Source organism: Hibiscus syriacus, unplaced genomic scaffold, assembly GCF_006381635.1.
Source record: "Hibiscus syriacus cultivar Baekdansim isolate YM2019G1 unplaced genomic scaffold, ASM638163v2 tig00000764_pilon, whole genome shotgun sequence".
Taxonomy (NCBI): Eukaryota; Viridiplantae; Streptophyta; class Magnoliopsida; order Malvales; family Malvaceae; genus Hibiscus; species Hibiscus syriacus.
In genome coordinates, this window is record NW_024061820.1 from 1,487,639 (window position 1) to 1,514,583 (window position 26,945).

General features: G+C 35.7%; 2 protein-coding genes and 1 pseudogene across 3 annotated transcripts; 1 reads left to right on the forward strand and 2 right to left on the reverse strand.

Moving 5' to 3' along the window:
- The first annotated feature begins 1,734 nt into the window (after window positions 1-1,734).
- Window positions 1,735-16,640, forward strand: LOC120216177 (light-regulated protein 1, chloroplastic-like). 2 transcript variants are annotated; one of them, XM_039213675.1, is made up of 4 exons: window positions 1,735-1,914; window positions 2,083-2,241; window positions 2,365-2,499; window positions 16,624-16,640. In XM_039213675.1, the coding sequence occupies exons 1-3, from the start codon at window positions 1,745-1,747 to the stop codon at window positions 2,438-2,440; spliced, it is 405 nt and encodes a 134-aa protein (XP_039069606.1). In that variant the 5' UTR covers window positions 1,735-1,744; the 3' UTR covers window positions 2,441-2,499; window positions 16,624-16,640. The 2 variants fall into 2 exon arrangements, with proteins under 2 accessions (XP_039069606.1, XP_039069610.1); XM_039213679.1 differs by lacking the exon at window positions 16,624-16,640 and having other exon boundaries at window positions 2,322-2,432.
- Window positions 3,187-6,813, reverse strand: LOC120216168 (transcription factor ICE1-like). The gene is made up of 4 exons (XM_039213670.1): window positions 5,589-6,813; window positions 5,112-5,336; window positions 4,303-4,473; window positions 3,187-3,502 (listed from the first exon to the last, which is right to left on the reverse strand). The coding sequence occupies exons 1-4, from the start codon at window positions 6,693-6,695 to the stop codon at window positions 3,419-3,421; spliced, it is 1,587 nt and encodes a 528-aa protein (XP_039069601.1). The 5' UTR covers window positions 6,696-6,813; the 3' UTR covers window positions 3,187-3,418.
- Window positions 16,641-20,900: 4,260 nt separating the features above from the next.
- LOC120214512 lies at window positions 20,901-23,742 on the reverse strand (annotated as a pseudogene).
- Between the last annotated feature and the right edge of the window lie 3,203 nt (window positions 23,743-26,945).

Consider the following 26,945-nt stretch of genomic DNA (forward strand, 5'->3'; position numbering starts at 1 on the left):
AATCCCCAACGTCTCCAAACGGCTAGATTGATGTTAGAAGACATGAAAGGGACCAAGATTCAAATAGAGTATAACAAGAAAGTAAATTGGAATAACAAACCAACATCAATAGAGTTTTAGAGCAAAAACTGTCAAATTCATTTGTAACACACTTGTGAGCTATATTGTTAAATTTGCTCAATTGTGATTTTTTGTTAGTACTTAATTTGTGCAAACATATTTACCTTTGTGAGGTCTTTCTTTTGTTTGCTTGTAATTACTCTTAGGGAGAGTGTGTATTCAATGTTATACATTGTCCTTAAAGGTAAGAAAATCTTGTGGATTTGAGAAATCCTTAGTTTAGATGCTAATGTAGTGGATGTAGACTTTGTTTAAAAAAGTTGAACCACTCTAAATTGGTGTGCAAAAAGTTTATTTTTTCGATTGCTTTCACCAAATTCTTAAAAAGGTCAATTCACCCTTCTTGGCATTATTTACTTGATCGATAAAGCTAATAATTGGTATCAGAGCTTGACTCATTAGAATGATTAACAACCTCTTGAGACGATCCTTGAAGAAACTCTATCTATTTCCGATGCAACTGAGAATATGACTTCCACATCCAACTCATTTTCATGGAGTAATCTCGACCGATCGACAAGCCTCCATACTTCAATGGAACTAACTATAGTCATTGGAAGATATTAATGAAACTATTCATTTAATCTATTGATCTTGGAGCATGAGAGATGATCATGAATGAGTATTCTTCTCCAACAAAGGAGTGGAGTGACCAAGAACAAAATAAATCTCAACAAAACGTCATGGCATGCACATTTTATTTTGTGCATTTGGTCCCAATGTATATGAAGGAGTTTCTTCATGTTCAAATGCCAAGGAATTGTGAGATAAGCTCGAAGAACTTCATGGTTACAAGAAAGAACTATCAAGTTTAATTATTCCAAATTCAAAGGAGGTGTGCTTAATGGCTCTTGAAGAGCCCAATGTATCTTCTAACTATTGTGATTTAAATTCTTATTCTTTTAAAGAGTTACAAGAAGCCTATGATGAATTGTATTTAGAACTTGAGACAGTGAATTCCAAATATAAGAAATTAATGTTAAAATTTAAAGTTGAAAATGATTTTCTTTTGAAAGCAAAAATAGAGTTTGAAAAACAAAATGAAAATTTAAAAAATGATTTTGAGGTTTCAAAATCAATGATTTAGGAAAATAAAATATTGATCTAAAAGTTAAGTTTGAATGCTTAACAAAAGAAGAAAAATAATTTTTCAAAACAATTCATCATGTTTAAAAATGGTAAAATGTTCACATTGTCATTCTCATGGTCACATGGAATATACTTGTCATTTAAAACTTATAAAACATTTTAAAACTAGACAAGTATGAGTTCCTAAGGGAACAAGAGACTTTTGCACTAACATTCAAGGATCCAAAACAATTTGGATACCCGAAGGACCGTTGCGACATCATGGACCAAATGTGTGATTATATCAAAATATCATGTCGGCTAATCTGTTAACTGTTAATGGTAGTTAACCCGTGGTGACTACATATGAATTAAATAAAAATGAAAGTGACTATATCTTACTTAAATAAAAACGAAAGTGACATGTTTTCTGAAATTAGCGAGGAAAAGTGAACAAAACGCAGACATAAGTGATCAATCAGGTAATTAACTCGGTAGAGTCCTACCCCAACACTTTGATTTCACATACAGAACTCATTATCCAAAACATTCCAAAATGCAAGCAGCTCTCAGCATTGCACCACCCCTAATTCCTACTCTACCTCCCTCCAAACCCTTGTCCCCGAGGCTCGGCTGCTCTGCTGCTTCCCGTGGCTGCCACCTTTCGATCAAAGCAGTCACCACCACCTACGACACTTCCGTTGTTGACTACAGCTCTATGCTCTCGTAAGGCCCATGTTTTATACTTTAGCATAATAAGCGAACATTATACGAATAATTCATCGAATGTTTTATTCATTTACGTTCATAAACTGGATATAGACGAGATCATAACTTGAAAGATAAGTTATGTTGTTCATTTGACACAAAAAGAGCTTTAATCGATGCCTGCAGTGTGTTTCCAGCAGAGGCGTGTGAGACGATAGGTGGAGATGCATGTCGTGCAGACATATACCCTGAAGTGAGGCTACAACCAGAAGCCAGAACCAACTCTCCTAGGACCGCAACCGAGTCGGTAGACAGAGAATATCTCGAATACAACGATACAAAAACGTATTAATTACTTTCTCAACAAGTTAACCAAATTTCTATACATTTACATATATAACAACTCCTACCATTTTTCTGACCAGTGATTTCATATCGTTTGCGCTTGTTCCGCATGCGTACATGCAGGGTTTTCTGCGCTGAGGCGTGTCATGATCTGGGTGGCAAATTCTGTAGCCTAGAGTATCAAAGGGGAGTGTATTAGAAGCTATTGACCGGGTCACCAGGATCCTCTGCAGCTTGAGCATTGGATATATATATATACACACACACACACGTGTGTGATCCTAATGTATATATACAGAACTTTTACTTACTGTATAACGACATATAAACTTCCTTAATGATAAAACATAGTTTCGATTTGGAGAAGAAGATAAGTAAAAGTTCATAGTTCATGGTATTTCCGAACAGCTTCACATGTTGATGTATACTTGGTTTGGCTGTAGACAAACAGTCAAACACCAACTGTGTTGCTAGAAATCAGTATCTTCCTAGTGAATTTTGCATTGGTACGCTTGTGTCGAATTCAGGAACATTATCGATCCAAGTCAGAAACAATACCGATCCAATTCAGTAAAACTAACGATCCCATTTATATATAAGTTTCTACTAGAACAATCGAAGAGTATCCTATTGAATGAACGAGACAACTGGAACCATCAAGGCGATATCATTGCTATTGATTACCTAGGAGATGGATCGAGATTGTTAGTTCTTTTGTTTGCAAGTTAGGCCGCCAAATCCTTCATTGAGGCTCAACTGTGAGAGCCATGACTGTTGAGAAGGTGGCGGTTTAAACCCTAAAAAAATCTGACTTTTGGAGGGAAATGGGGTTTCGTAAAGCCCATTGGAAGAGCCTTGGATAGTGTGTCTGGTGAAATTAGTTACCAATTTTGTTCATTCCCCAGGACAGGCAGCAACCAATATGAAAGAACAAAAGGGAAAACAGGTACAAAATAAGGAGATTTTTATTTCTAAAAGCTGAAATTACTTGACAAAAACTGCAAACAAGATTCTTGTACTTAACAAATAAAAGCCAAGTAATTAACATTATCAACTAATGATGCTTTGCTTGCGCCACCTACAAATGTTCGACTTTAAAATCGGTCCTTCACCGATGGGATGCTCGAGCAAATCGAGTTTATGAATTACCCCCAAGGTGTTCGATAAGCTATTCAATTCACATTATACCATGGAAACCAGCAGAATCCAGAAGCACTGCTTTGATTTGCTCAGCCATCAAGTCCTGCCCTTCTCTGCATTGCTGTTGAACAACAAACCAAATAACTAATCAATCTCTTTATCGAAATATATGAATGTCACCCCATATAGCAATATTTGGTCTAGATAACCATTTCCAATACTTAATGGTTGGTCCTAGGAGGCAATCTTTCCAGGCTTTTATTATTTTGTCAATCGGGAGAATCCCGGCAATGGCTTCAAAATTATCTCAAGGAGTAATCGTTTCACTTATCTAAGATCAACAGTTACTAACCATTAGCTATTAGCTTTTCATATGACGGGAGCTGGGACTGGGGGACGAGTTTTAAAAATTTGTTGCAACAAAAAGGAAAAAGAAGAAAAGAAAACTGTACCAAAGCATTACCAACCTAGGTCCCACTATAAACCAGGATTCTTACATCAATCCATGTGCAAACAGTACGTGTTGTCAGTATCCTATACAGAAGGACAATAAGAGAGTTGAGCCTTCAACCTTAGGGGTCTTGGCTCATGGTCTATAGCATTATTTGAACTTGCCTTTTACCTAAACCAGTTACATTTTAAACTACGGCCGAACTAGCAAACTATAAAGGTCCATTCCTTTGTTGTAGTTGTTGTACGAGTTGAGCACAAGAAAGAACTCTACTTAGGGATTCGGTTTAGCAGTGGAATTGGCATGGCTTGGAAAGAAGCCACACATTCATTAAAATTGTTAAAAAGATGTTAGTTGCAATTATATAATGAGAGCATATATAATCGGTTGGATAGACGTGCACTAAAATTGATCTTTAAACGGAAATCACCAAAAGCATATGAAGCCGAGAAGAAAAGAAAGAAGTGCACCTCAGCCCGGAATACATCCAGTGCAAATCCATTGAAACAGCTAATTACAGCTTGCTGTACATCCAGTCCAAGGTTGTCTAGAGCTCGCATAGTGGAGAGCAAGAGACCTGGCCTGCGAGCACAAAACATGTGAATGTTGACAGCCCTTCCTTCCCTTATCCTAACCTCCACCTGGAAATTACAGAAGCAAAAAAGTTATGAGTTATTTGAGTTATTGCTCAAAACATTTACGAATAAGTTACATCCACACAACCTGGTCAAAGTTTAGACAAGCATATATCTGTCAAAATGAATATAGATCACTGAAACCTTCGGGAAAGAAAAAATATCTCGCTTCTTCAGTTATTCATTATTCAAATCAAAGAAGCTCTTCGACTAAGGCTATGGATTGCAGCAGACGACATGAGCAGTATAGTATTCTAATTTCATGATGATATCAATCAACAAATGTAGAACTGAAGTGCATGTTAAAGGTTTAACAGGGCACTGTTAACTTTCCGTAATCAAACTTAAAGACAAATTATTTGAAAGTCTATCAGTTCATAGTCGAGTTAGAGAGAGTGCAACTTTATGCAACATGCCGGCTCAATGTATAACTTATTTGTCTAGGTGATATCATGCAAGTCACTACCAGAAAAGAACATAAAAGCATCCATATTTTGCTCCTTTCACCCTAAAAATTTTCAATTTTATCATACATGTCAATTTTTTTTCCTAGTAGGGCAAAAGACTTGTACACAAACAGATACTAAGAAAATAAAGCAGACAGTAGGAAAAAAATAAGTGAACTTTTAGGTTCAAAAGTTTACCTTTGCCGGTTGGTTTTTAGAGCTGGCGAACGAGTTGGGGCATAGTTCTTCCTTCACACGACATGGAAGGGTAGGTGGGGTCGGAGTCACCGGGTTGAAACTTGTAGATGATGGCATCAAAGAGCCAGATGGAGCGGATTCAAGTTCAGTATGGAGATCATTAATCTTTTGCAGAAGCTCCTTCATATAATCAATGGCATCTCCAAGTATTGAAGCCCTATCCATCTGTTAAATGATAAGCAAAATGAGTAGCCGCCATGGAAATAAGTTTCAATTAAAGGAACACCAAAATGACCCTAAACAAATTTCAACCACAACCACTCAACAGACAAGTAATATTAAAAGATAATGGGAAAAACAAAAACTCAAATTAAACATGCATGTTCTTAAACTCTCAATATAAATTACTTTGTATCACAAAAGAATATGCTAGTCTACAATAATCAAATGCCTTGAGAACTTTCAAAGATGATATACCTTGCTAATCTTGGGCACAACAGACCTAAGCATGTAAAGCCTGTCATTGAGCTTCTTCCTCCTCCGTCTCTCCGCCATCAAATTTTTCGCCGGCATCCCTTTCTTCTTACCCTTCTGATCCCCACCGCCACCGGTAACAGTACTAGTTGCATTTGAGTTGCAGCCACCGTTGTTCACAGTCTCCTCCACTTTACAATCATCATTCCTCTCATCGGAATCATAATTCAAGCCCGACATATCGATGTTGGCTTCCTCAATATCCCCCTCTTCATGCCTCTTCCTCTTTCCCTCCGACGCTTCCCCTCCGAATCTCAGCCCCGAAACATCCAAATTCCCCAATTTATCAGATCCACCGGAGCCCTGACGCATCGCAGCTCGCTTCTGAAACAGATTCGGTTGAGAACCAATTGAAGGGAAAACTTCAAGGGGCTTCAAAACCTTTCCCCTGTTCATAAACAGGGGATTCCCCGACCCGTCAAAAGCACCGCCGCTAAACCCACCGCTCAAAGAATAAGCATTCTCGGTTCCAGCGAACAATCTCGCACCTTGAAACTCGGAGCTCGAGGTGAACTCGGGAGTACCCATTTGAGCCTGGGGGAAAACCATCAAATTCGAGGCTACATTCGGCTGAAACTGAGCGAGAAAAGCCAATTCGGAACCGAAATCAAAGGCATTATTATCAAAAGGGTTGTTGCAGGAGACATTGAAGAGAGAAGAGAAGCAAGGTTTAGGAGGTAACAAAGGGTGAGACTGCGAAGGGTCAAGCGTGAAGACCTGCGAGGGAGAACAAGAAGAAGAAGAATCAATCGGGTGGTGAAGAAGGAGATTGTTGTTATCAACCTGGTTAGAACCAAAACCAAACTCCCTGATTTGAAGCTCCTGGTTCATAACAGGATTAGTGTACCAATCACCATCGAGCATGGTCTTGAAACTCGAAAGAGAAGCAGCAGACATACCCAACTCATCTTCCTTAGTCTCGAATCCATTAGCGGCAACATTATTGTTGGTATCGTTGTTGGTTCGAGTCCAGGAAGAAATTGCATCTTCTTCTTCCTCTTCACCACCAATCCAAACGATGCCGTTGGCTCCAAGGACCATCTCTTTCATTCTCAGGAAGCTTTTTTTTTTGGTTGGTTTAGGAAGAAAGACAGTTACAGTGAGAAGAAAGGGAGAGGAAAAGTGAAGAAGCTTTGTATCAGCCGCAGAGAATCATAATAATAATTTGGAGAGAGAGAAATTTGAAGATTGAACGTTACAAAATGTACTGAAAAACTATTGGCAAATGGGACTCGTCTCTCCCATCTCCTTCTGCTTTTTCTATTATGTCTACGAACACCATCTGTCTGCTGCTACAGTACTATTTGCTTTGATGGCTTTTTCTTAAGAGAAAATCATCTAAGTGATAAAAAATATCTTATAATATATGATTTTAACTAATTTTTTTTTAGATTTGTCAAAATGACCAACAAAATCGCAATACGAAATAAAAATCACAACGCGATCTCCAGAATCGCAAATCAGTTCCCAGAATCGCAACGCGAACATATAAATCGCAACGCGATTCTGACTATCGCAACGAGTATCCATAAAATCGCAACGCGTATCCGTAAATCGCAACGACAATACGTAAAATCGCAACGCGTATCCGTAAATCGCAACGAGAATACATAAATCGCAACGTGTATCTATAAATCACAACGAGAATACGTAAATCGCAATGCGTATCCGTAAATCGCAACGACAATACGTAAAATCGTAACGCGTATCCGTAAATCGCAACGCGATTTTTAAAGCGCCATTAGAATCGCTACGCGTATTTTATTTTCAAATTTCAAACATGAATATTAATTATCGGAACACTGAATCGTCCACAGTATATCCCGTAATCGCAACTCATAACCTAAAACCTAAAATCACAACTTAGTCCCATCTCTCACTCTCTACGGCGAAATCCGTCCCCATCTCCGAAGATTTCCGTCCCCATCTCCGACGAAATCCCTCACAACCATTCACGGTCAGAAATCCCTCGCAATCATTCAGAAATGGAAAATCAACCTCCGAGGGTTAATTTTTTTAATTATTTTTATTTTGAAATTTTTGCATTATTTTAGGTTTTTCATATTGAAATTGATGATAAGTTTACTGGTAATTTCAATAATAGATTAACCATTTCACTTAGATTTCTTATTAAATTCATTCGATTGCTGCCAATACTGCTAAACTGTTTAGTCTTTAACCCTGTGAAGTTAGTATTTGTCTTTGTTTTATCTTTTGGTTGAAGTAATGCAATCCATTAAAGTTTCAATTTGCAGAAGAAGAATAGTTTCTAAACTTAAAATCGCAACATGAAAATGAAAATCGCAACACGAAAATGACTATCGCAACGAGAGAAATGACTATCGCAACGAGAGAATCGCAACACGAAATGAAAATCGCAACGCGAAACCAAAATCGCATTGCGATTTTCATTTCGCGTTGCGATTCTCTCGTTGCGATAGTCATTTACGCATTGCGATAGTCATTCTCTCGTTGCGATTTTCATTTCAACCAAAAGACAAAACAGTGTTGCAAATTTTAGTTTCAAGAATAAACTACTACTCTTTATGTTTATTGTTTTTGGTATATCTTCACAGTGTAGTTTTTGGTATATATAACTTGGTATGTTTATTGTTTTTGTATAATTTTTTTCGGCTTCATTGACATTAAGGAATAAAGTTAGCCTAGCCACTACAATTGCTTCGAAGCTTTCACCTGCACAAAGAAAATTGTTTGAGAAAATCTGCTTCGGGCCATGGCTGAGAGTACAACATCCGGGTGGAGATGCTAATTTGACCCATTTGTGGCTTCAGACCATGACTAGCGATATACCCGACAGTATACAACGTGGTGAGGAAGAGATATGGTTTCATTTTCCACCGGCGTATACTTGTTTTGGGCGGAAAGAGTTCTGCTTAATCACTGGTCTACGATTCGGACACGATGATGTAGGCCGGTACACTCGTCATATCACCCGCCCATCATGGTTATCCCGGGTTTTCCTGATGAGTCAATAGAGAAGCCGAACTTACACGTCGACGACCTGAAGAAATTGTTTAATAAGAAAGATGGTTTTACTCGGATGAATGACGTCGATGTTGTCCGAGTATGCCTTCTAGTACTTTTGTATGCCGACTTTTTAGGCAGAGAGGCCAGACAACCTATTCCTCAGGAGCTAATATTATTGGTAGAGGATCTAAATGCATGGAATCTGTTTCCGTGGGGTTCGTATATATGAAAAGCTACCTGGACTAAGTTGTCGTCTGCCTTTGATGACCGCAAAAGTTTGCGTGGCGATGGGTCGAAATACACTTTGTCAGACTTTGTTTGGGCCTTTAATGTAAGAATTTCTATATAATGTTTTCAAAATTATAATTAATTATTTAACAATTATTAATGTTTGTTATTATATTGTTTGTAGATTTGGATATTCGAGGCTTTCCCCAGCATGCGGACATATGCATTAAAAACTTCAAATGATATTCCTAGGGCTATTTCCTGGAAGAGGAAACGTATGTTGGATTGGGAAGACTTAATACCATATGCGACAATAAATAATGTAAGTTAACACAAATACTATCATATATAAACAAGTTATTAATAGTAGACGTTTAACTTTGTTTGAGTTTTTATATTTTTAGGAGGCCAACACTCCATTACAGAGACTGACACCCACGGAGGCTGAGCTTGCCACTGATTGGTGGCAAGCTAGTCAGCGTTTTTTTGATGGCACGAATGATGAGCAGCCTCCACTTCCTCCACTTCGAGAGCCATCACCTCACCCAGATCCATCACCTGATCGACCCAACTATACACCTCTACAACGAGAGCCATCACCTATCCCGTCACATCATCGAGCCTCTTCTCCACCATCACTTCATGATAGGCGACCGGCAAAGATGCCATGACTTCTATCTCCCTGTTCTCCACCTCCACCTCCACGGGATGAGTCAAGGGAGTTACGTGATGAGGTCAATGCCTTGCGTGAGGAGATCGGTACTCTACGCGATAACGATGGTGCATGGCGTGTGGAGGTGTCTACTTTACGTGGTGAGGTTACCGCTCTACGTGATATGGTAGTATCGTTGCAGAATGAGGTTCATACTCTACGCAACGAGGTAAGTTTAAGATTTTCCATATTTAACTTGATGATAAATTTACTCGTAATTTCACTTAGATTAACCATTTCACTTAGATTGCTTAGTAAATTTATTCGGTTGCTACCAATATTGCTAAACTGTTTATTCTTTAACACTGTGAAGTTAGTATTTGTCTTTTGTTTTGTCTTTTGGTTGAAGTAAATTTATTTGGTTGCTGCCAATTCGGCTAAACTGTGTATTCTTTAACACTGTGAAGTTAGTATTTGTCTTTGTTTTATCTTTTGGTGGGGAGTAAATTTGTTCGGTTGCTGCCAATTCTGCTAAACTGTGTATTCTTTAACACTGTGAAGTTAGTATTTGTCTTTGTTTTGTCTTTTGGTTGAAAGTAAATTTGTTCGGTTGCTGCCAATTCTGCTAAACTGTGTATTCTTTAATACTCTGAAGTTAGTATTTGTCTTTGTTTTGTCTTTTGGTTGAAGTAATGCAATCCATTCAAGTTTCAATTTGCAGAAGAAGAAATAGTTTACTTTCGCAACACGAAACTTAAAATCGCAACGTGAAAAATGACTATCGCAACGCGAAATGAATTCCAACGAGATAATCGCAACGAGAAATGAAAATCGCAACGAGAGAATCACAACGCGAAACTAAAATCGCAACGACAAAATCGCAACGCGAAACCAAAATCGCAACGCGAAACTATAATCGCGTTGCGATTTTCATTTCGCATTGTGATTCTCTCATTGCGATAGTCAAATTTGCATTGCGATAGTCATTTTTGCATTACGATAGTCATTTTCGCGTTGCGATTTTAAGTTTCAGATTCTATTCTTCTTCTGCAAATTGAAACTTGAATGAATTGCATTACTTCAACCAAAAGACAAATATTAACTTCACAGTGTTGAAAATTTAAGTTTCAAGAATAAACTACTACTCTTTATGTTGTCATTGAACCTGCACTAAACCTATATGTTGTCCTTTTAAATGTTTATATAAGTGCTTACTTCTGGAATGTTATCTGATGCATTTTATGAACAATGATATAATAATGACTTGGGTGAATACCGTGCAAGTTTGAAATATATTTGTCTTTGTTCTCACTGTTTAATATCATGTCTGTTTATTTACTGATTTATGTATTAATTTATTTTTAGCGGCCCGCTAAGGTGGATGCTCTACGTCGGGTTTTTCTTGCAAGATGGAGTTCACGCATCAGACGGTGTGCACGTGCCATTACGTCTCCGTTCACCCCAATAGTGCTAAGAATCCGTAAGAAAAAGCCTGACTCACCTGTCATCGTTCAAGAATCCTCCCCTATCGTTCAAGAGGCCCCTATTATCCCTCAAGAGTCCCCTCCCATCGTTCAAGAGGCCACTGTCATCGTTGAAGAGGTCCCTCCCAACATTCTACAGCCCGATTCACACGGCGTAATATATCAAATTATTGAGAAGCCCCCTCACGTACCGAACATGATGGATGACTGTTGGTTTTCGTATAAGTTACCGGCCAGTACCATTCCGGCAGATGAAGTTAAGAGGAAACAACTACCGGAAACAATTCTGGATAATACCCTTTAGGCTAAGACCGTAGTTGATTTTTATCTACATGAGCGAAGCCAAGGGTGTTACGCTGACATATACAAACTCAACGATGATATGCATTTGTTGATTGAACGGTCTTGGTGGGGTGTATTATTAGGGGTTGAAGACAACGGCTATTTCGATGGGGGGTAAGTCTTATATTTCTTATATTTCAGTTTGATTAATTTTTCTAAAAATTTATGTAATTCACTAATATATGTCTTTTTTTGTAAAACAACATATTGATGCATGGGTGACACGTCTTCTAATTGTAAGGAAATTGAAGAAAAATATTTAAAAAACGCGATATACAATTATGCCGACGTCTTTTCACGTAGTTCACTTGAAGAATCAACGACAGGAATCATATGTGTTGGCTAATGGACAAGCTAAACTTTATCATGCATGGTGGGAGGTCGATAAGGTTAGTATATTTGTTTAAATATTTTAAAGGTATTCATAAATAAGTGCGCAATTTGAATTATTACATTTCGATGCAGGTGTTTATCCCTGTTTTGGACCGTACTCATTGGCTTCTCGCCGAGTTTCAGCTCCCATCCCTAAATACAATAATATATGACAGCATGATAAATTACATATCATTGTCTGATTTGAGAGATATGATTAAGGGATGGAGCTCTCATTTGGCTAAATTCTTGGATGCAATTGATTATTGGACTAAGTCTGGAAACAAGAAGCCAAAAAAGTTCAATGTTACAATTATCAGAGACGAGACCGCGCCACAACAAACGAAGGAAGCCAGAGGGGATTGTGGTCCTCTCGTATGCATGTGCTTGGAGCGTTTGACGACAGGAATTACACATTTTCTACCTCTCACCGATAGAGATAGAGGTGCAATAGGCTTGTGGTTTTGGCATTTTATGGCTAGAGCGATATATGCGAGACGCTGCCTACCTGCATCCGCGTTATGAAAGTGTCCATAAACAATTTGTAAGTCAAATGCAAGTGTTGTTAAACATATTTACTCTTTTTGGTTTGAAAATGTTTGGTTAAGTAGCTAGAATTCAATAATTTGCTGTTTGTAGGTTTTAGATGTGTAGAAAGTGTTGTTGATTCAATGTTTGGTTTCTGCAGGTTAATCCTGAAGTGAGCTGCGTGAAATGGATGTATGGGTGCAAAAGTTGATTTCATTATTATTTTTTGTTTGTTTAATTGATTTGTAAAAGATGATTTGTAAATGTTGATTTGTTTAATTGATGTGTACATAATATTTGTGCTTGTTTAATTGATTGAAATGTAATAGTTGATTTGTTGATTTCAATCTGCATTATGTTGAATGCAAAACAGACTATCGCAACGCGGAAATGACTATCGCAACGAGAGAATCGCAATGCGAAATGAAAATCGCAACGAGTGAATCGCAATGCGAAAATGAAAATCGCAACGCGAAACTAATTTCGCATTGCGATTTTCATTTTCGCATTGCGATTCACTCGTTGCGATTTTCATTTTCGCATTGCGATTCACTCGTTGCGATTTTCATTTCGCGTTGCGATTTTCATTTCACATTGCGATTCTCTCGTTTCGATAGTCATTTCCGCATTGCGATAGTTAATTCCGCATTGCGATAGTCATTTTCGTGTTGCGATAGTCATATTCGCGTTGTGATTTCCGCGTTGCGATAGTCAAATGAATGTCTAATAAGTGATAACAACTAAACTTATCATAGCAATGTTCAAACTCAAGTTACTAATACATGCCTAACTGAAAAATGTTAAAAGTTCACACATAATATACACATAATACAACGTTACAGTTATCAGAGACGAGAAGCCAAAGAAGTTCAATGTTACACATAATACAACGTTACACATAATACAACGTTACACATTAAGGGATGGAGCTCTCATTTGGCTAAATTCTTGGATGCAATTGATTATTGGACTAAGTCTGGAAACAAGAAGCCAAAGAAGTTCAATGTTACAGTTATCAGAGACGAGACCGCGCCACAACAAACGAAGGAAGCCAGAGGGGATTGTGGTCCTCTCGTATGCATGTGCTTGGAGCGTTTGGCGACAGAAAGTACACATTTTCTACCTCCCACCGATAGAGATAGAAGTGCAGTAGGCTTGTGGTTTCGACATTTTATGGCTAGAGCGATATATGCGAGACGCTGCCTACCTGCATCTGCGTTATGAAAGTGTCCATAAACAATTTGTAAGTCAAATGCAAGTGTTGTTAAACATATTTACTCTTTTTGGTTTGAAAATGTTTGGTTAAGTAGCTAGAATTCAATAATTTGTTGTTTGTAGGTTTAGATGTGTAGAAAGTGTTGTTGATTCAATGTTTGGTTTCTGCAGGTTAATCCTGAAGTGAGCTGCGTGAAATGGATGTATGGGTGCAAAAGTTGATTTCATTATTATTTTTTGAATGTTTAATTGATTTGTAAAAGATGATTTGTAAATGTTGATTTGTTTAATTGATGTGTACATAATTTTTGTGCTTGTTTAATTGATTGAAATGTAATAGTTGATTTGTTGATTTCAATCTGCATTATGTTGAATGCAAAACAGACTATCGCAACGCGGAAATGACTATCGCAACGAGAGAATCGCAATGCGAAATGAAAATCGCAACGAGTGAATTGCAATGCGAAAATGAAAATCGCAACGTGAAACTAATTTCGCGTTGCGATTTTCATTTTCGCATTGCGATTCACTCGTTGCGATTTTCATTTCACATTGCGATTTTCATTTCGCATTGCGATTTTCATTTCGCATTGCAATTCTCTCGTTGCGATAGTCATTTCCGCGTTGCGATAGTCAATTCCGCATTGCGATAGTCATTTACGTGTTGCGATAGTCATATTCGCGTTGCGATAGTCAAATGAATGTCTAATAAGTGATAACAACTAAACTTATCATAGCAATGTTCAAACTCAAGTTACTAATACATGCCTAACTGAAAATGTTAAAAGTTCACACATAATATACACATAATACAACGTTTGCATTTAAAAATCACCTAAGTTAATAGTCTCAAAAGGTGAAGCCGGTTGTGATTGGGATTTTGATGAGGATCCATATTTTGGTAGAGGAAAAGATGATTGTGATGGCACTGGTGATCCACATGTCAACCTTATATGACCACTTTCCTTGCACCGACTACATGTCGATCTCTTCTTCTCTTCACCCTTAAACGGTATACGATCGTGACTTTTTGGTCGGCCAGGTAGCCTTATGTCCATGGCTGCTGGCAAAACTGTTTGTAAGTCATCTGGTATGTCCCACTCAGAAGGATGTGGAATAGGGTAGACAATCTCGCCATAAGTCTGTCGATATACTTCTGTAGTGTAGCAATCTATAGCGTATGCGCTTGAATCATCTTAGTTTAGATGAAGAGAAACTTTTATAACATGGCCACACGGATTACCAGATGTTTGTCATTTCATACAACTACACGTCTTTGCATTTAGATCGACAAGCCCATTTAAGTTATTATCCAGTACTTCAAACAAAGTGTTTAAACATGGTTCAACTCTCCATGACGTTGACTTCACAACAAGTTTCGTTATCTTTTTTTTTGTCCATAGTGTAACACGATGTTCCAATGTTCATGTAAATTTAAATAAATAATACTTAGTAAAATATATGATAAGTTACGAATTTAAAGAAATAATACCTGCATGGTTTCTTTTCTTGTAGTACCACTGTTGAATAGAGGCTCGAAAAAACTCCATTAACATAGTAATAGGTAATTTCTGGGAATGACGACTTAGAGCGTTGATTGATTCTGCACTATTAGACGTCATGAAACCATATCTTGCTCCAAGTTGATGTACTCTTGACCATCTTTCAAACCCGACATCTTCTAGTGTTTGAGCACACTGAGGCAAAACATGTCTTAAACAATTTATATGCTTATTAAAATTCACTTCCCGATAAGCTTTTACAGCATTCCAATATGTCCATTTGTGATTTTTTATACCAGCATACATTGATTTTAGATTTCTATACAAATGAACACCACAAAGTCCATGAAAAGCATCTGGGAAACACCTTCTAACAGCGTTGTCAATTGAGTTTGCCCTATCGGATATGACTGTCAGATTGCTAATATGACCTATGCAATCCCTAAGATGCCCCATAAACCATGTCCATGAATCAGAGGTTTCAGATTTGCCAACCCATAAGCTATTGGCAGTATCCCATTGTTAGCATCCATGGCTACTGCTAATAAGTTTACTCCAAGGTATCGACCTTTTAAATGTGGTCCGTCAACTATAATAACTGGGCGCATGCAATTAATAAACGAACGAATCTACAAAATCATATACACAAGAAATATAATCATTTAAATGTGAAATGCATGTAACTAACAAAAATGAGTCAACAAAATTATATTGATTTACTAACCGCAGCACCAATGGCGATAAACAGCAACTCAAAGCGTCCATCTCTATCTGTTTTGATATGAGTTACCGACCCAGGATTTTTCAGCTTTAAATTGTGACAATAAGCCGGCAGTTGGGCAAACGATGCTTCTGGCGACCCCCTCAACAATTCCAAGGCATAACATTTGGCTCTCCAAGCTTGAGAATATGAGATACTAATCTTGAACCGAGCATTTATGTTAGTCATAATTTCATGTCCCCGATATACCCTACCATTCAAAAACATTAACTCAGCCAAAAAACCACCCAACACCTTTTTGTTTGCCTGTCTATGGTGAGGAAAAACTTGGGTTCTTGAACATGTATGTTTATCAATAAAAGTCCTAACTTGAAACATTTCACAATCTTTTATCCTCTTTGCAATCATACGCCACATACAGTTTTTGTCAATCATACACCTTGTTTCGAAACGATCTTTGCTTGATTTGTTAACTTTTAGTTGATAGCCATCTTCCACACATTTCGTATACAAAGCTATCTTCAAGTCTTCCTTTCGTATACGCGTTGCGATTTTACGGATACTCGTTGCGATAGTCAGAATCGTGTTGCGATTTATATGTTCGCGTTGCGATTTACATATTCGCGTTGCGATTCTGGAAAATCGCAATGCGAATTTGTACTATTGCATTGCGATTCTTTATAATCGCATTGCGATTCTTTATAATCGCGTTGCGATTCTGGGAACTGATTTGTCATTCTGGAGATCGCGTTGCGATTTTTATTTCGCATTGCGATTTTGTTGGTCATTTTGGCAAATCCAAAAAAAGTTGGTTAAAATTGTATATTTTAAGGCATTTTTGGTCACTGAGACGATTTTCTCTTTTCTTAATCAAAGGAGTTTTTTTATAAAAAAAAAAATCTTAAGGACTAATTTTACTCTTGTAATATATTTAATTTATTATTTTTATTTATATATATATATTATTTTTTTATCAATTTAACTCTTGAAGTTGTTTATGAGTATTATCATAATTTTTAAAGTCCGTTAATCATTTTGGTTAATAGAAGTACAAAATTGTAAGTCTTCTTTATCTATGTATTAAGGGATTAGACTAAAATATTTACTCAATCTAATGGTTGAGAAAATTCCCAAAATATTATTATTTATTTAAGTGAGATTAAAATATCAAGTAAAAATTTTAAAATTTTTCTAATTGTTGTATTTAATAAATATTTTGTTATTTGTTTAATAAGTATCACGACTTCTTTAAGCTAAGTTAGCAATATTAGTTGACATGAAAATTGATGGCGTCGACAAACACACAAGATTAGCGGTTTTGCTAGTCAAAACAGGTTTCGAGTACTAGGATGATGACCCTGAACAACTTCGAGTACTAAATTGATGTGAAAAAATCATAGGAGCGAAAATGATAAATTAAGTCTACTATATGAGTAAAAGTAGCCCTTAAACCAAAAAGGAATAATCTTACGAGGTGTGTTAAAGACATAATTATATGAATACGAATTGAACGATAATAACGAGGGTATTGATCATATATTTAATCATCCAATAAATGATATTTGAAAAATTATATTTAAACGCTTTAAAATTATTGTATATAAACGATGTGAAATTTGAGAATATAATATTTGAGTGACATCTAAAAATAACTCGAATTTATTTATATTTTACTTATTTTTAATCATTTTGACGATGTATAATAATATTAAAATGTTACATCATTAAATTAGGATGAAAAAAATGGTCAAATTCATTGACTAATGTAGGTTAAAACAAAGTTGAGTTAAGAAAATTTATCAAATTTAAGGACTAATAAAAATCAAAATAAAGTTGAGATACTAATGTGAAAATATGGACAAATACAAGGACTAAAGATTGCTTTATCATTTTAGATTTTTCATTTGCCACCCCTATTATATTTGGATACCCGTAGTGTGTACAGAGGCGTGGGCCGGGTTGGGCTAATACAACTATACAATCTGAAACTCTTTATTTTGTTATCCAAGTGTATTTTTAGCAAAATAATTAAATTTACAGTATAATATTATTGGAGAATTCATATGTTTATATATTATAAATTTATATTTTATATATAAAAATAATTATATATTTTAAAATTATTTTAATTATTTTTACTAATAAAAGAATCAAATAAGAGATCAATTATTTTTTTAATTATTTTTACTCTCATTAATTATTTTTATTCACCAACTTGTAATTTTATAACTCAAGAAAACTTTAAGGGTATATATTTATATATTGCTACGTTTATGTGATAAAACAAATATTTTATATTTTTTAAAGATAATGAATGAATAAAAATAAAGACAAAGTACGTAAATGATTCCTTAGCTATATGATATTGTTCTATTAAGTCTCTGACTATTAAAAGTTACAAAATAATCATCTGACTATAGAAGGTTATTTTATTAGGTCCATTGACTATTAAAAATTATAAAATGATCACTCGACTATTCATTATGTTCTCAAGCCCTTATCCGTTAAAAATTTGACGACAATAGTTGAGATGAATTTCCTTCATCTTTCATCAAATACAAAGGAAAGAAAAGGCAACACCTTTAAATTAAAATGGGAATTAAGTTTTGGTAAAAGAAAACCCAAGTTTCTCGTGATCTCCTTTTTCCCAATCACCGCTCCTACTCTCCAATCCCTTCAACTGTTTAATTTTCTCGTTTTCCCAACTTGATTTTTTTCTCTTGTTACCAACTTTAACTTAGATTTTGGTTAGCACACCAAAGACCTGAAAACGCACCGTTTTCTTGGCTCTCTCATTCGCCACCGGTAAGCCGCCATAGCCCAGTCGCCAAGGCCGAGGAAGAAGAAGAAGAAAAGCCAAGTTCACGGTCAATTTTAGATTTTGGTCCCTCTATTGTGATTTAGTCTCTTTATTTTATTTGACATGATTGTGATTGGATAAAGAAACCAAGAAAAAATAGAAAATGAATACTCTCGATCATTCGATAATAAACGTTCTATTATCTTGCTACAGTTGTCGGTGTTCGAATTCATATTCTCTAAAAACAACAATGATTCATGTAACCACTGAAGTAAGTTGATTCGTGCATTATCTATGTTATTTTTATTAATATAGTTAATTGTTTTGATTACAAATCTGGTTTTCTTAAAAATAACATATTTTAACATAAAATTTATTAAATTAAAATATATATATATTTTTTAAAAAAAATCATAGATATTTTAACTAAAATGATTAATGGTGTTAACAGTTTTTAGTAACTAATTATATTATAAAAATAGATGATTAAATTATATTAAATTGAAATATAGAGCATTAAATCTAAAATAGTTGAGCATAATAAAGGGATCACACCTAAAATTTGACCGAAGTGGACTGTTTCAGCTTTTCAACAAATTAAAATAAGGGTAAATTAAACGTTTAGTATCTAAACTATCAGTTTTAATATATTTTTATTATATAAACTTTTAATTTTTCAAAATCATATATAATATTATTTTTGTTTCATTTTAGTATCCCGTTAAAAACTAATGTTAAGTTATGAAAAAAATTGAAAGTTTAGGAACTAACAATGATCAAAACTGACAGTTTAAGTACTAAACACGTTAAATTTTTAACAACGAGATACTAAAATGAAACAAAAACTAAACATTTGATATGATATTAAAAAAAATCAAAGTTTAAGTACTGAAACGGATCAAAACTGATAATTTAGGTATTAAATGTACAATATACCCTTAAAATAATTGAAAATTTGAAACTCTCACTGTCTTCACGTGAGACAGTAGAATTGCATGGAGAAGATGAAAGGTATACGTGGCAAACATGCAACTTAATGAAAGAAGATATACACATTACTGACTCCTAATAATAATCAAAAGCGTAGGTCCTACGCCAAACCCTCATGTGAATTTTGACCACGTACCATGCGGTCATATTGGACTCCACCTTATCAATGTACACTTGTGTTGGTAGTAAGACCGAATTACGAAACCCTCTACAATCAGTTTATACATTTCAATTAAAAGATTTTAATAATTAAAGAATTAATTATTATTCTTTGAAATTTCAAATTCATATATCGTCACAAATCATGTTCTAGAGTCGACAAAATTCATAAATTAATCATTTGATACAACAGTTTGATGGCAGCATCATAAAAAAATGAATTACATTTATCACATATGAAATGAATAAATGATAAAAAAAATGTATACGATAATGTTAAATATTTGGTGGAAATTTTTTGTTATGCTTTAACTTTAATCTAAGTGAAACACATCAGTTTCTGGCCGTTTTAATTGTACATTTTAAAAATCATTTATGAGTTTTTCTTAAAATTTTAATTCTCTTCGGAGCGGGTGATTATAATGAACAATATTTGATTTATGTGATGTTTAGTATATTTGATTGAATTATACATTACCTTATTTTATGTGTTTCATTGATGTGATGAGTGTAAAAAGGTGTTTCTGGATTCATCCCTACATGATGCTTAGGAGGTGAGGACAGAGGAGCCATATGGTGGAGGGCACCTTGACAGATGAGATTGGGACCATGACCATGACCAAAACTCAACCGTAGAAGCTTATGCTATTAATAGAGAAATAGTTGGGTTAGGTCCAAAAGGCTTGCATTATACATTCTTCAATTATCCCCAACCCCAGCTTTCAATTAAATGATGCCCAGCCAGGCCCCCCCTCTTCCTTCTTGCTTCACACCTGCTACTGACCCCAATTCACTTAAGAAAGCAGCCAAGCAATGGCCTAACCATATATTTCAATCTTCTCGTGTCTCTTCAATTTCATATATAAATAGATTGAGGGAGAAGTGAAATTGTGATGATGGTTCTCGGTTTTAATCTTTCTAATTTAGATGAAATGTCATAAATGATGGAAGAGGGAGAATATAATGTAATAATCTTTGAGTAAGAGAATTCTAAAAAGAAACAAATCTCTTCTGTTTCGTATATGCTTTATATACGGGACGTTAATATTAATGTCAAATTTAAGGTGATAATGATTACTTGTAGGTAGATAAGGTGAGTAGATTTGATTGTCATATAAATCTAACGATCTTGAGATCGACAACGGTCAATTCAAAGGATCGTACAACTCCATAATGCAAACGAAAGAATAATAACATAGGGTGCGGTTTATAGAAAAAAATTCAGAGGAGGTATAATAATACTCAAGCACACAATCCGTATTGCAAATTGCTAAAAACAAAAACCACGGATTAAAGCCTCAAATTCAGAATACAAAAGTTTTCAGACGGCTTCCCCCCACAAAAAGTTCATCCACCACTGTGTTCAACAAACCTTAAAAATTGATCTCCCTAAGTTGGAGGTTGTCCATAAATAAAGAACTGATCTACAAAACCTAACATGCAGTATCTCCAACACTTTACCTTATTATCGTCTGTCGTCTCGACGAAGATGCTCGGAATCGAGACTTTGGCAATGTGCATTCGTCAAGCGATGTTGATTGTGAAGGAGACGTAGGGATGGGCATCGGCATCACCTCCTAAACCTGCTATTGCTCCGCCTTCAACTTCAGTTTTCCAGTATATGCTGGCATTTTAAGGAGGATCAGCATCAGTGTTCACAATAACTCATTTCAACACAATTAACAGTTCAAAATAAAGGAAGGCCGTTTACCTGTTTGAGCTATTACATAATCCTTCAAGGACCGATCGAACTTTCTTCTCACTCTTCGTGGACGGGGACAAAACGCATGCCTGATATCAGTTCAAAACCAGCGCTTAGTCGTCAAGCGGATTTTGGTTCACAAATAATTGTAGAAACGGCGGAGTTAAAGTTACCAGGAAAGATGGTGGCAAACCGTATCTCAGAATGCTCTCTTCGAAGAGACGCACGGCACAAATGTGCATCCAGGAGCTGAAAACCTAAAGGCGAGCAACTCATTCAAAAAAACTGTTCAAAATATGGTAAGACTTGAGGGATTTCACAGGAAAAAAGAAGGAAATAATATAATACCTCCCCATAACTAGTGTAACACCATTGCAAAAGTGAGCTTCGCAAGCTATCTTGGTCTTGTGCCAATTTCTCTAGTTCCTGCTTTCGACTTTCTTGTGCTTCTGGACTATATTCGAAATCAAGAATCTGAAAGACATCAAAACAAATGCGGCAACAATGGGAATAAGACATCCTCCAAGAGGATCGATCATTTTTTGACGCCCCATGAATAAGATTACCCAAAGGAACTATCACTCATAAAAGAAAATGCAAATACAACCATAGAATGCACTCATATAAAAGAAAATGCAAATGCAACCGTAGAATGCACTCACTTGGAAGCCTCTTTCGCGTGCACTAGTTCTGAAATTGTCAGAAACTCGACCAAATAATGTGACAGTGTAAAGAGCATATTCATTATCTTCATACAACTTCTTGGAGGACCGAGGGACCTAAAATCGCATAGCTGTGTTACTCAGAATTACCTCAACCAACAATAAGAAATTCAACAACTATAAATTAACATGACTACTGATATAAAGATTGAATACTATAACCAGTAACAGAAATTTAAAATAAAAGTTATAAATAAGATGCAAAAACTAACGATGTTCACTCATATCAATAAACTAGGAATTTTATCCTAAAAAATGAATCCAATTGCTCACATCACCGTGAATAAAGTCATAAACTTAAACAACTAGTCAGAAACCAAAGACTCGGCCATTCCTGAGGTTTAGACGTATCACAATAATTACTGCTCCGTGAGGCGGCATTGTATATGACAAGCAACAATGATTTTGACAGCTAAAGTTAGAACTTTAAACAACGGGTGATATTGCTTACCACATAGCTAGTCAATGTTTCATAGCTTGACAACCAATCCTTCTGTGAATACATGGGAACAACTGCGAGGAGAGTCACTAGGTTTTCAGAAGTAATAATATCCTCCGGGTTTACTAGATTCGACAGATCACGAACAGCCAAACTAAAACAAGCAGAATTCGATCAGTTACTAAGAGTGAACTATTCTTGCATATGCACCAATCAGACGCTGAAACAAAAGTCATACTTTCCGCTTTGCTTTCTGTTTATGGCATTAAGTTGCCCACGCACATTGTTATACTCGGCAACACGAACCTAACATGATAAACAAACACTTCAAGACTCAACTACCCGTTCAATCTATATGTGTAAGAAACTAACATGTAATAGGCGTGTAAATCAGAAATTCAGCGAGGAAATTACCTTGAGATCATCGTCAATCTTTGCCACTAGTGGTGAATACTGTCAACAATCTCCCTCAAAGAGGACACAGTCGGGTACTTTGCTTCATCCCAAACAAACCTGCCACCAATGAATTGTCCATTAATAACCTATGACATTCATGACTAATGCCACATCTCATTCACAGGATTGAGCAAGATTTTACCTCGTAAGATAAGAATCAACGGGGACTCCATCAACAGATAGAGCGTTGCTCTCCAACCCCGAAACTCTCTCTAATTCCTCGATCTGCCTCCTGATTTTGTGAGAAACACCTTCAATAAAGGTATTTGACTGCTCATACATCAAAATTAATTCTAAAAGTTGTACTGATTATATATATAGCGTTTTAAACGAATCAAAACACATTAATCACGAAAAGGTGTATATATCAACAGAGCTGATAAATTCATATTTCAGGGCTTCAGTTGAATCATCATAAAGAAAGCAAATCTAAAAAAGAGAGTAGAATTTGATGAATAAAAAGCAGAATGAAGTGGGGAATTACTTTGAAGAGATCATCGCTGAGGAGCAAGGAGGGAATCGAGAGTTCCAACGCGTAGATTGGGAATATTGAACTGCAAAATCAAATAGAAAGAATCAGATGTATAATTGAGGGAAAAGAATAAAGAATAAGAAGAAGAGAGATTATGAGATAAGATGATACTCTGTAAAGAGGAGCGTCGAAGGAATGCTTGGAGATTCGGTCTTGTAAGCTATTCCACAATGTGGAAGCTGAATTTTGAACCGGAAGTGACACCGCCCAGTATCTGCTCGCCATTGTCAACAACAAAACAACGGAACAGTGAGAGAGAAAACAGAATCCTAGATCGGATGTCGTTGCTATGGCCTATGGCAGTTGGCAAAGGTAATGAAGGATCATAAAATAAAATAATACTAACAAAATATTCTTAATTTTTTTAAATATATCTCATATGCATAATTTATTATTGTACAAATTATATAATAAATATAATGCAATATATTTTAAATGTTATTAAACCAATTATCATATTTTGTGTTAAACTCTAATTGATAATTAAATTGAATATTATTATAATTCTATTAGTTTAAAGTTATTCAGTAATTAATTTTTTTAATAATTAAATATTTATTTTAGATAAAATCTTAGAATTATATTTTTTTAATGATGAAATTGTCAATCGAGGACCCCGAAAAACTTGACCATGTAACCAATCAGCCATTAGATGAAGGTATTAGGGCGATTGTTCAGTCATGCAAGCGACTCGAGGTTATCAATCTCTGGCGCTGTGACCAATCAGGTTTTTCTTTACATTGGAATATATGCTGAACAACTCGAAATGTTGTCCATCGCTTTTGCTGCCGACAACGACAAAGGAATGCTCTACATGTTGAATGGCTAGAAGAAACCCTGCAAGCTAGAGAAATATATATATTTTTACTGATCAAATTGTGGATTGAGGACCCCTGAAAAACCTGACCCTGTAACCAATCAGCCATTAGATGAAGGTTTTAGGGCAATTGCTCAGTCATTCAAGTGACTCAAGAGGTTATCACTCTCCAGCCTTTGGACCGATCAGGTTTTTCTTTACATAGGAATATATGCCGAGCTGCTCGAAATGTCGTCCATCGCTTTTGCCGACGACGACAAAGGAATGCACTACATGTTGAATGGCTGCAAGAAACTCCACAAGCTAGAGATCAGTGACTGCCCTTTGATAACACAACACTTCTAGAGGACTTGGGAAAGTATGAAACAGTGCAATCCCTTTGGATGTCCTCCTGCAAAATTACTCTCGGAGTAATACCCAATTTAGGGGTTAAATTTTAGAATTATAAAGTGATAAATTTAATTGGTATTTTTGGAAGAAATTGAAGATTAAATTGTAAAATCGTAAAGTTAGCATACCATTTTAAGAAGTTCTGGAAGTTCAGTGACTAAACTAATGGTTTACCCATTTTTCTTTTTGAGATATTATAAACCTTATTTCCCCGTGTATTTCTGCAGAAATATTTTCAGTTTCTTCTTCTCGGTCAACAATTTTAAGCTCCGATCTACTCGCCGTCCGATCTCCGATCGACGAACCAAAATCACCATTGTGTTCATCATCGACCGATGAACAAAACCCTCAAACCTCTCGTTGTGAATCGACGCCGTTCGTCGTTAATTTCAGTCGAAAGTATCGTCGATTTTAACTCGATTTCCGTTGGTTTTTCGTCGATTCACGACGATCTGACCATCCGTTTTCGACACCTCCCGCACCATCGTGTTCCTTGTGCCGTTCCGAGTCTTCTAGTATCCTCTTTGTCTCCATCGGTGACGACGCGTGAGGAGGTGAAGCGGTTAAAGTTTTGGATTTGTTGAAATCGAACTCTCCACCGTTCAAAATTGTGAACCGAGCTTTGTAAATGCCTCAAAATTGCTTAAAATAATTTTTAGGAATTTTTCCGGGAATTTTCCAACACCGTACCACTGTCAACGCTCCACCCCTCGAGAGGGCATTGTATGGCCGCATGGTGTTAATTTTGTAATTAATTTTTGTTTGGTTGTTATTTGTGTAAAAATTTGGTGTGTTAGTTTTGTAAATATTTTTAGAAGGTGGCTAATTTGTAATTAATTCCTGTTAGGGTGCTATTTGTGTAAAATGGTCGAATGTTGACCGACGTTGACTACAATTGACCAAAAATTTGACCGGCATTGACCGGGCGTTAAACGACATTTTACTTTGACCGGGTATACCTATTCTGACGTTTTTCGATGTCATGAATATGTTTTTAGGGTTCATTTTTCCAAATTCGAAACTGGTAAGTTGGTTTTTATTGATTGATCACCTGATTCGATCCATTTTTCAGAATTAAGCTCATTTTTTATTAAATGTTTATTGTTATATATTTGAGGAATTATTGGAAGTTAAATTAAAGATCGAGGACGTTCGAATGGAATTTTTTATGGTCGATCAGTATGACATGGAAATCGAGGTAATACTTTAATACCTCTTTATACTTTATGGAACATGTTGATATTAGTAAATGCATGAATAAGATAATGTTGGTATCATTTGTGTAGTTAATTAATTTCTGAACTAGATCTGAATACGGTAAAAATTCGGTAACTGATTATGGTTCATGTGACTTTTATAAGAAATTGAGGAATTGTTGGAATTAAATTGCAAGCTCTGTGTTTAGTGATAAATGAATCAGCCTGGATCTGTAACTTAAAATTTATATCATCAAAGGTTAAATGATTAAAGGTACAAACGGGAGAAATTATGAGGATACTCTGGTTTGGTAAAATTACAAAAATACCCTTATGTTGTAAAAAGACAATAATTGACCTTGGAAGTTGGATAAGAATTTACGAAATTACCCTTTAGAGAGAAAAGTAACCGAATTGACCTCGAATGGAAAAACACTCAATAAGTCATGCCTAAACCGATGAATTACTAGTTTCATCGTTAAGTTATGCGTTTATACAGAAATTTCTGATAATTAGTAAATCTCCGAGTTATGAGTAAATATCTGGAGAATAATTTATTGAGGGTGCTCTTTTGTCAGAATTGTTCGAAATGTATGGAAAAGATTATACGTTTGAGTTAGATAATAAGATCATATGGAAAGAAATGATTTAAATACCTTGAATTTGGAAAATGACTAAAATACCCCAAGAATGAATGGATATACTCAAGCTTTGAAATGATTGGAAAAACGTTGAGCACCAAAATGACCAAAATGCTCTTATGGACTAGACTAAGTAAATGTTTTGGATTAAATAATAAATCCAAATAAACATAGGTGTTGAACTACCCCTAAAAGTTATGAAACACAATTTAAGTGAGTAGATTAACCCTAATACTATGTCAATACCTGAATGACATAGATATCACTTGAATGTGTGTTCGTCTTCTAAAGTTTGGATCGATGATAATTTTGTAAGTACTTAGCTCAGCTCAACTCTACAGCGCATTCGGTACTAAGAAATGGATATTCAAGAGACAAATCAACTACGAATACCAGAATGACTTTATTATATGACCAAATTGAA

Excerpts from the sequence above, each read along its gene's own strand:
- LOC120216177 (XM_039213675.1), top strand. The coding sequence starts at position 1,745 with ATGCAAGCAGCTCTCAGCATTGCACCACCCCTAATTCCTACTCTACCT. Across the intron at positions 1,915-2,082 it reads GACTACAGCTCTATGCTCTC|TGTGTTTCCAGCAGAGGCGT; the intron begins GTAAGGCCCATG and ends CGATGCCTGCAG. Across the intron at positions 2,242-2,364 it reads GAATACAACGATACAAAAAC|GGTTTTCTGCGCTGAGGCGT; the intron begins GTATTAATTACT and ends GCGTACATGCAG.
- LOC120216168 (XM_039213670.1), bottom strand. The coding sequence starts at position 6,695 with ATGAAAGAGATGGTCCTTGGAGCCAACGGCATCGTTTGGATTGGTGGT. Across the intron at positions 4,474-5,111 it reads CTAAAAACCAACCGGCAAAG|GTGGAGGTTAGGATAAGGGA; the intron begins GTAAACTTTTGA and ends TGTAATTTCCAG. Across the intron at positions 3,503-4,302 it reads TGGATGTATTCCGGGCTGAG|CAATGCAGAGAAGGGCAGGA; the intron begins GTGCACTTCTTT and ends GTTGTTCAACAG.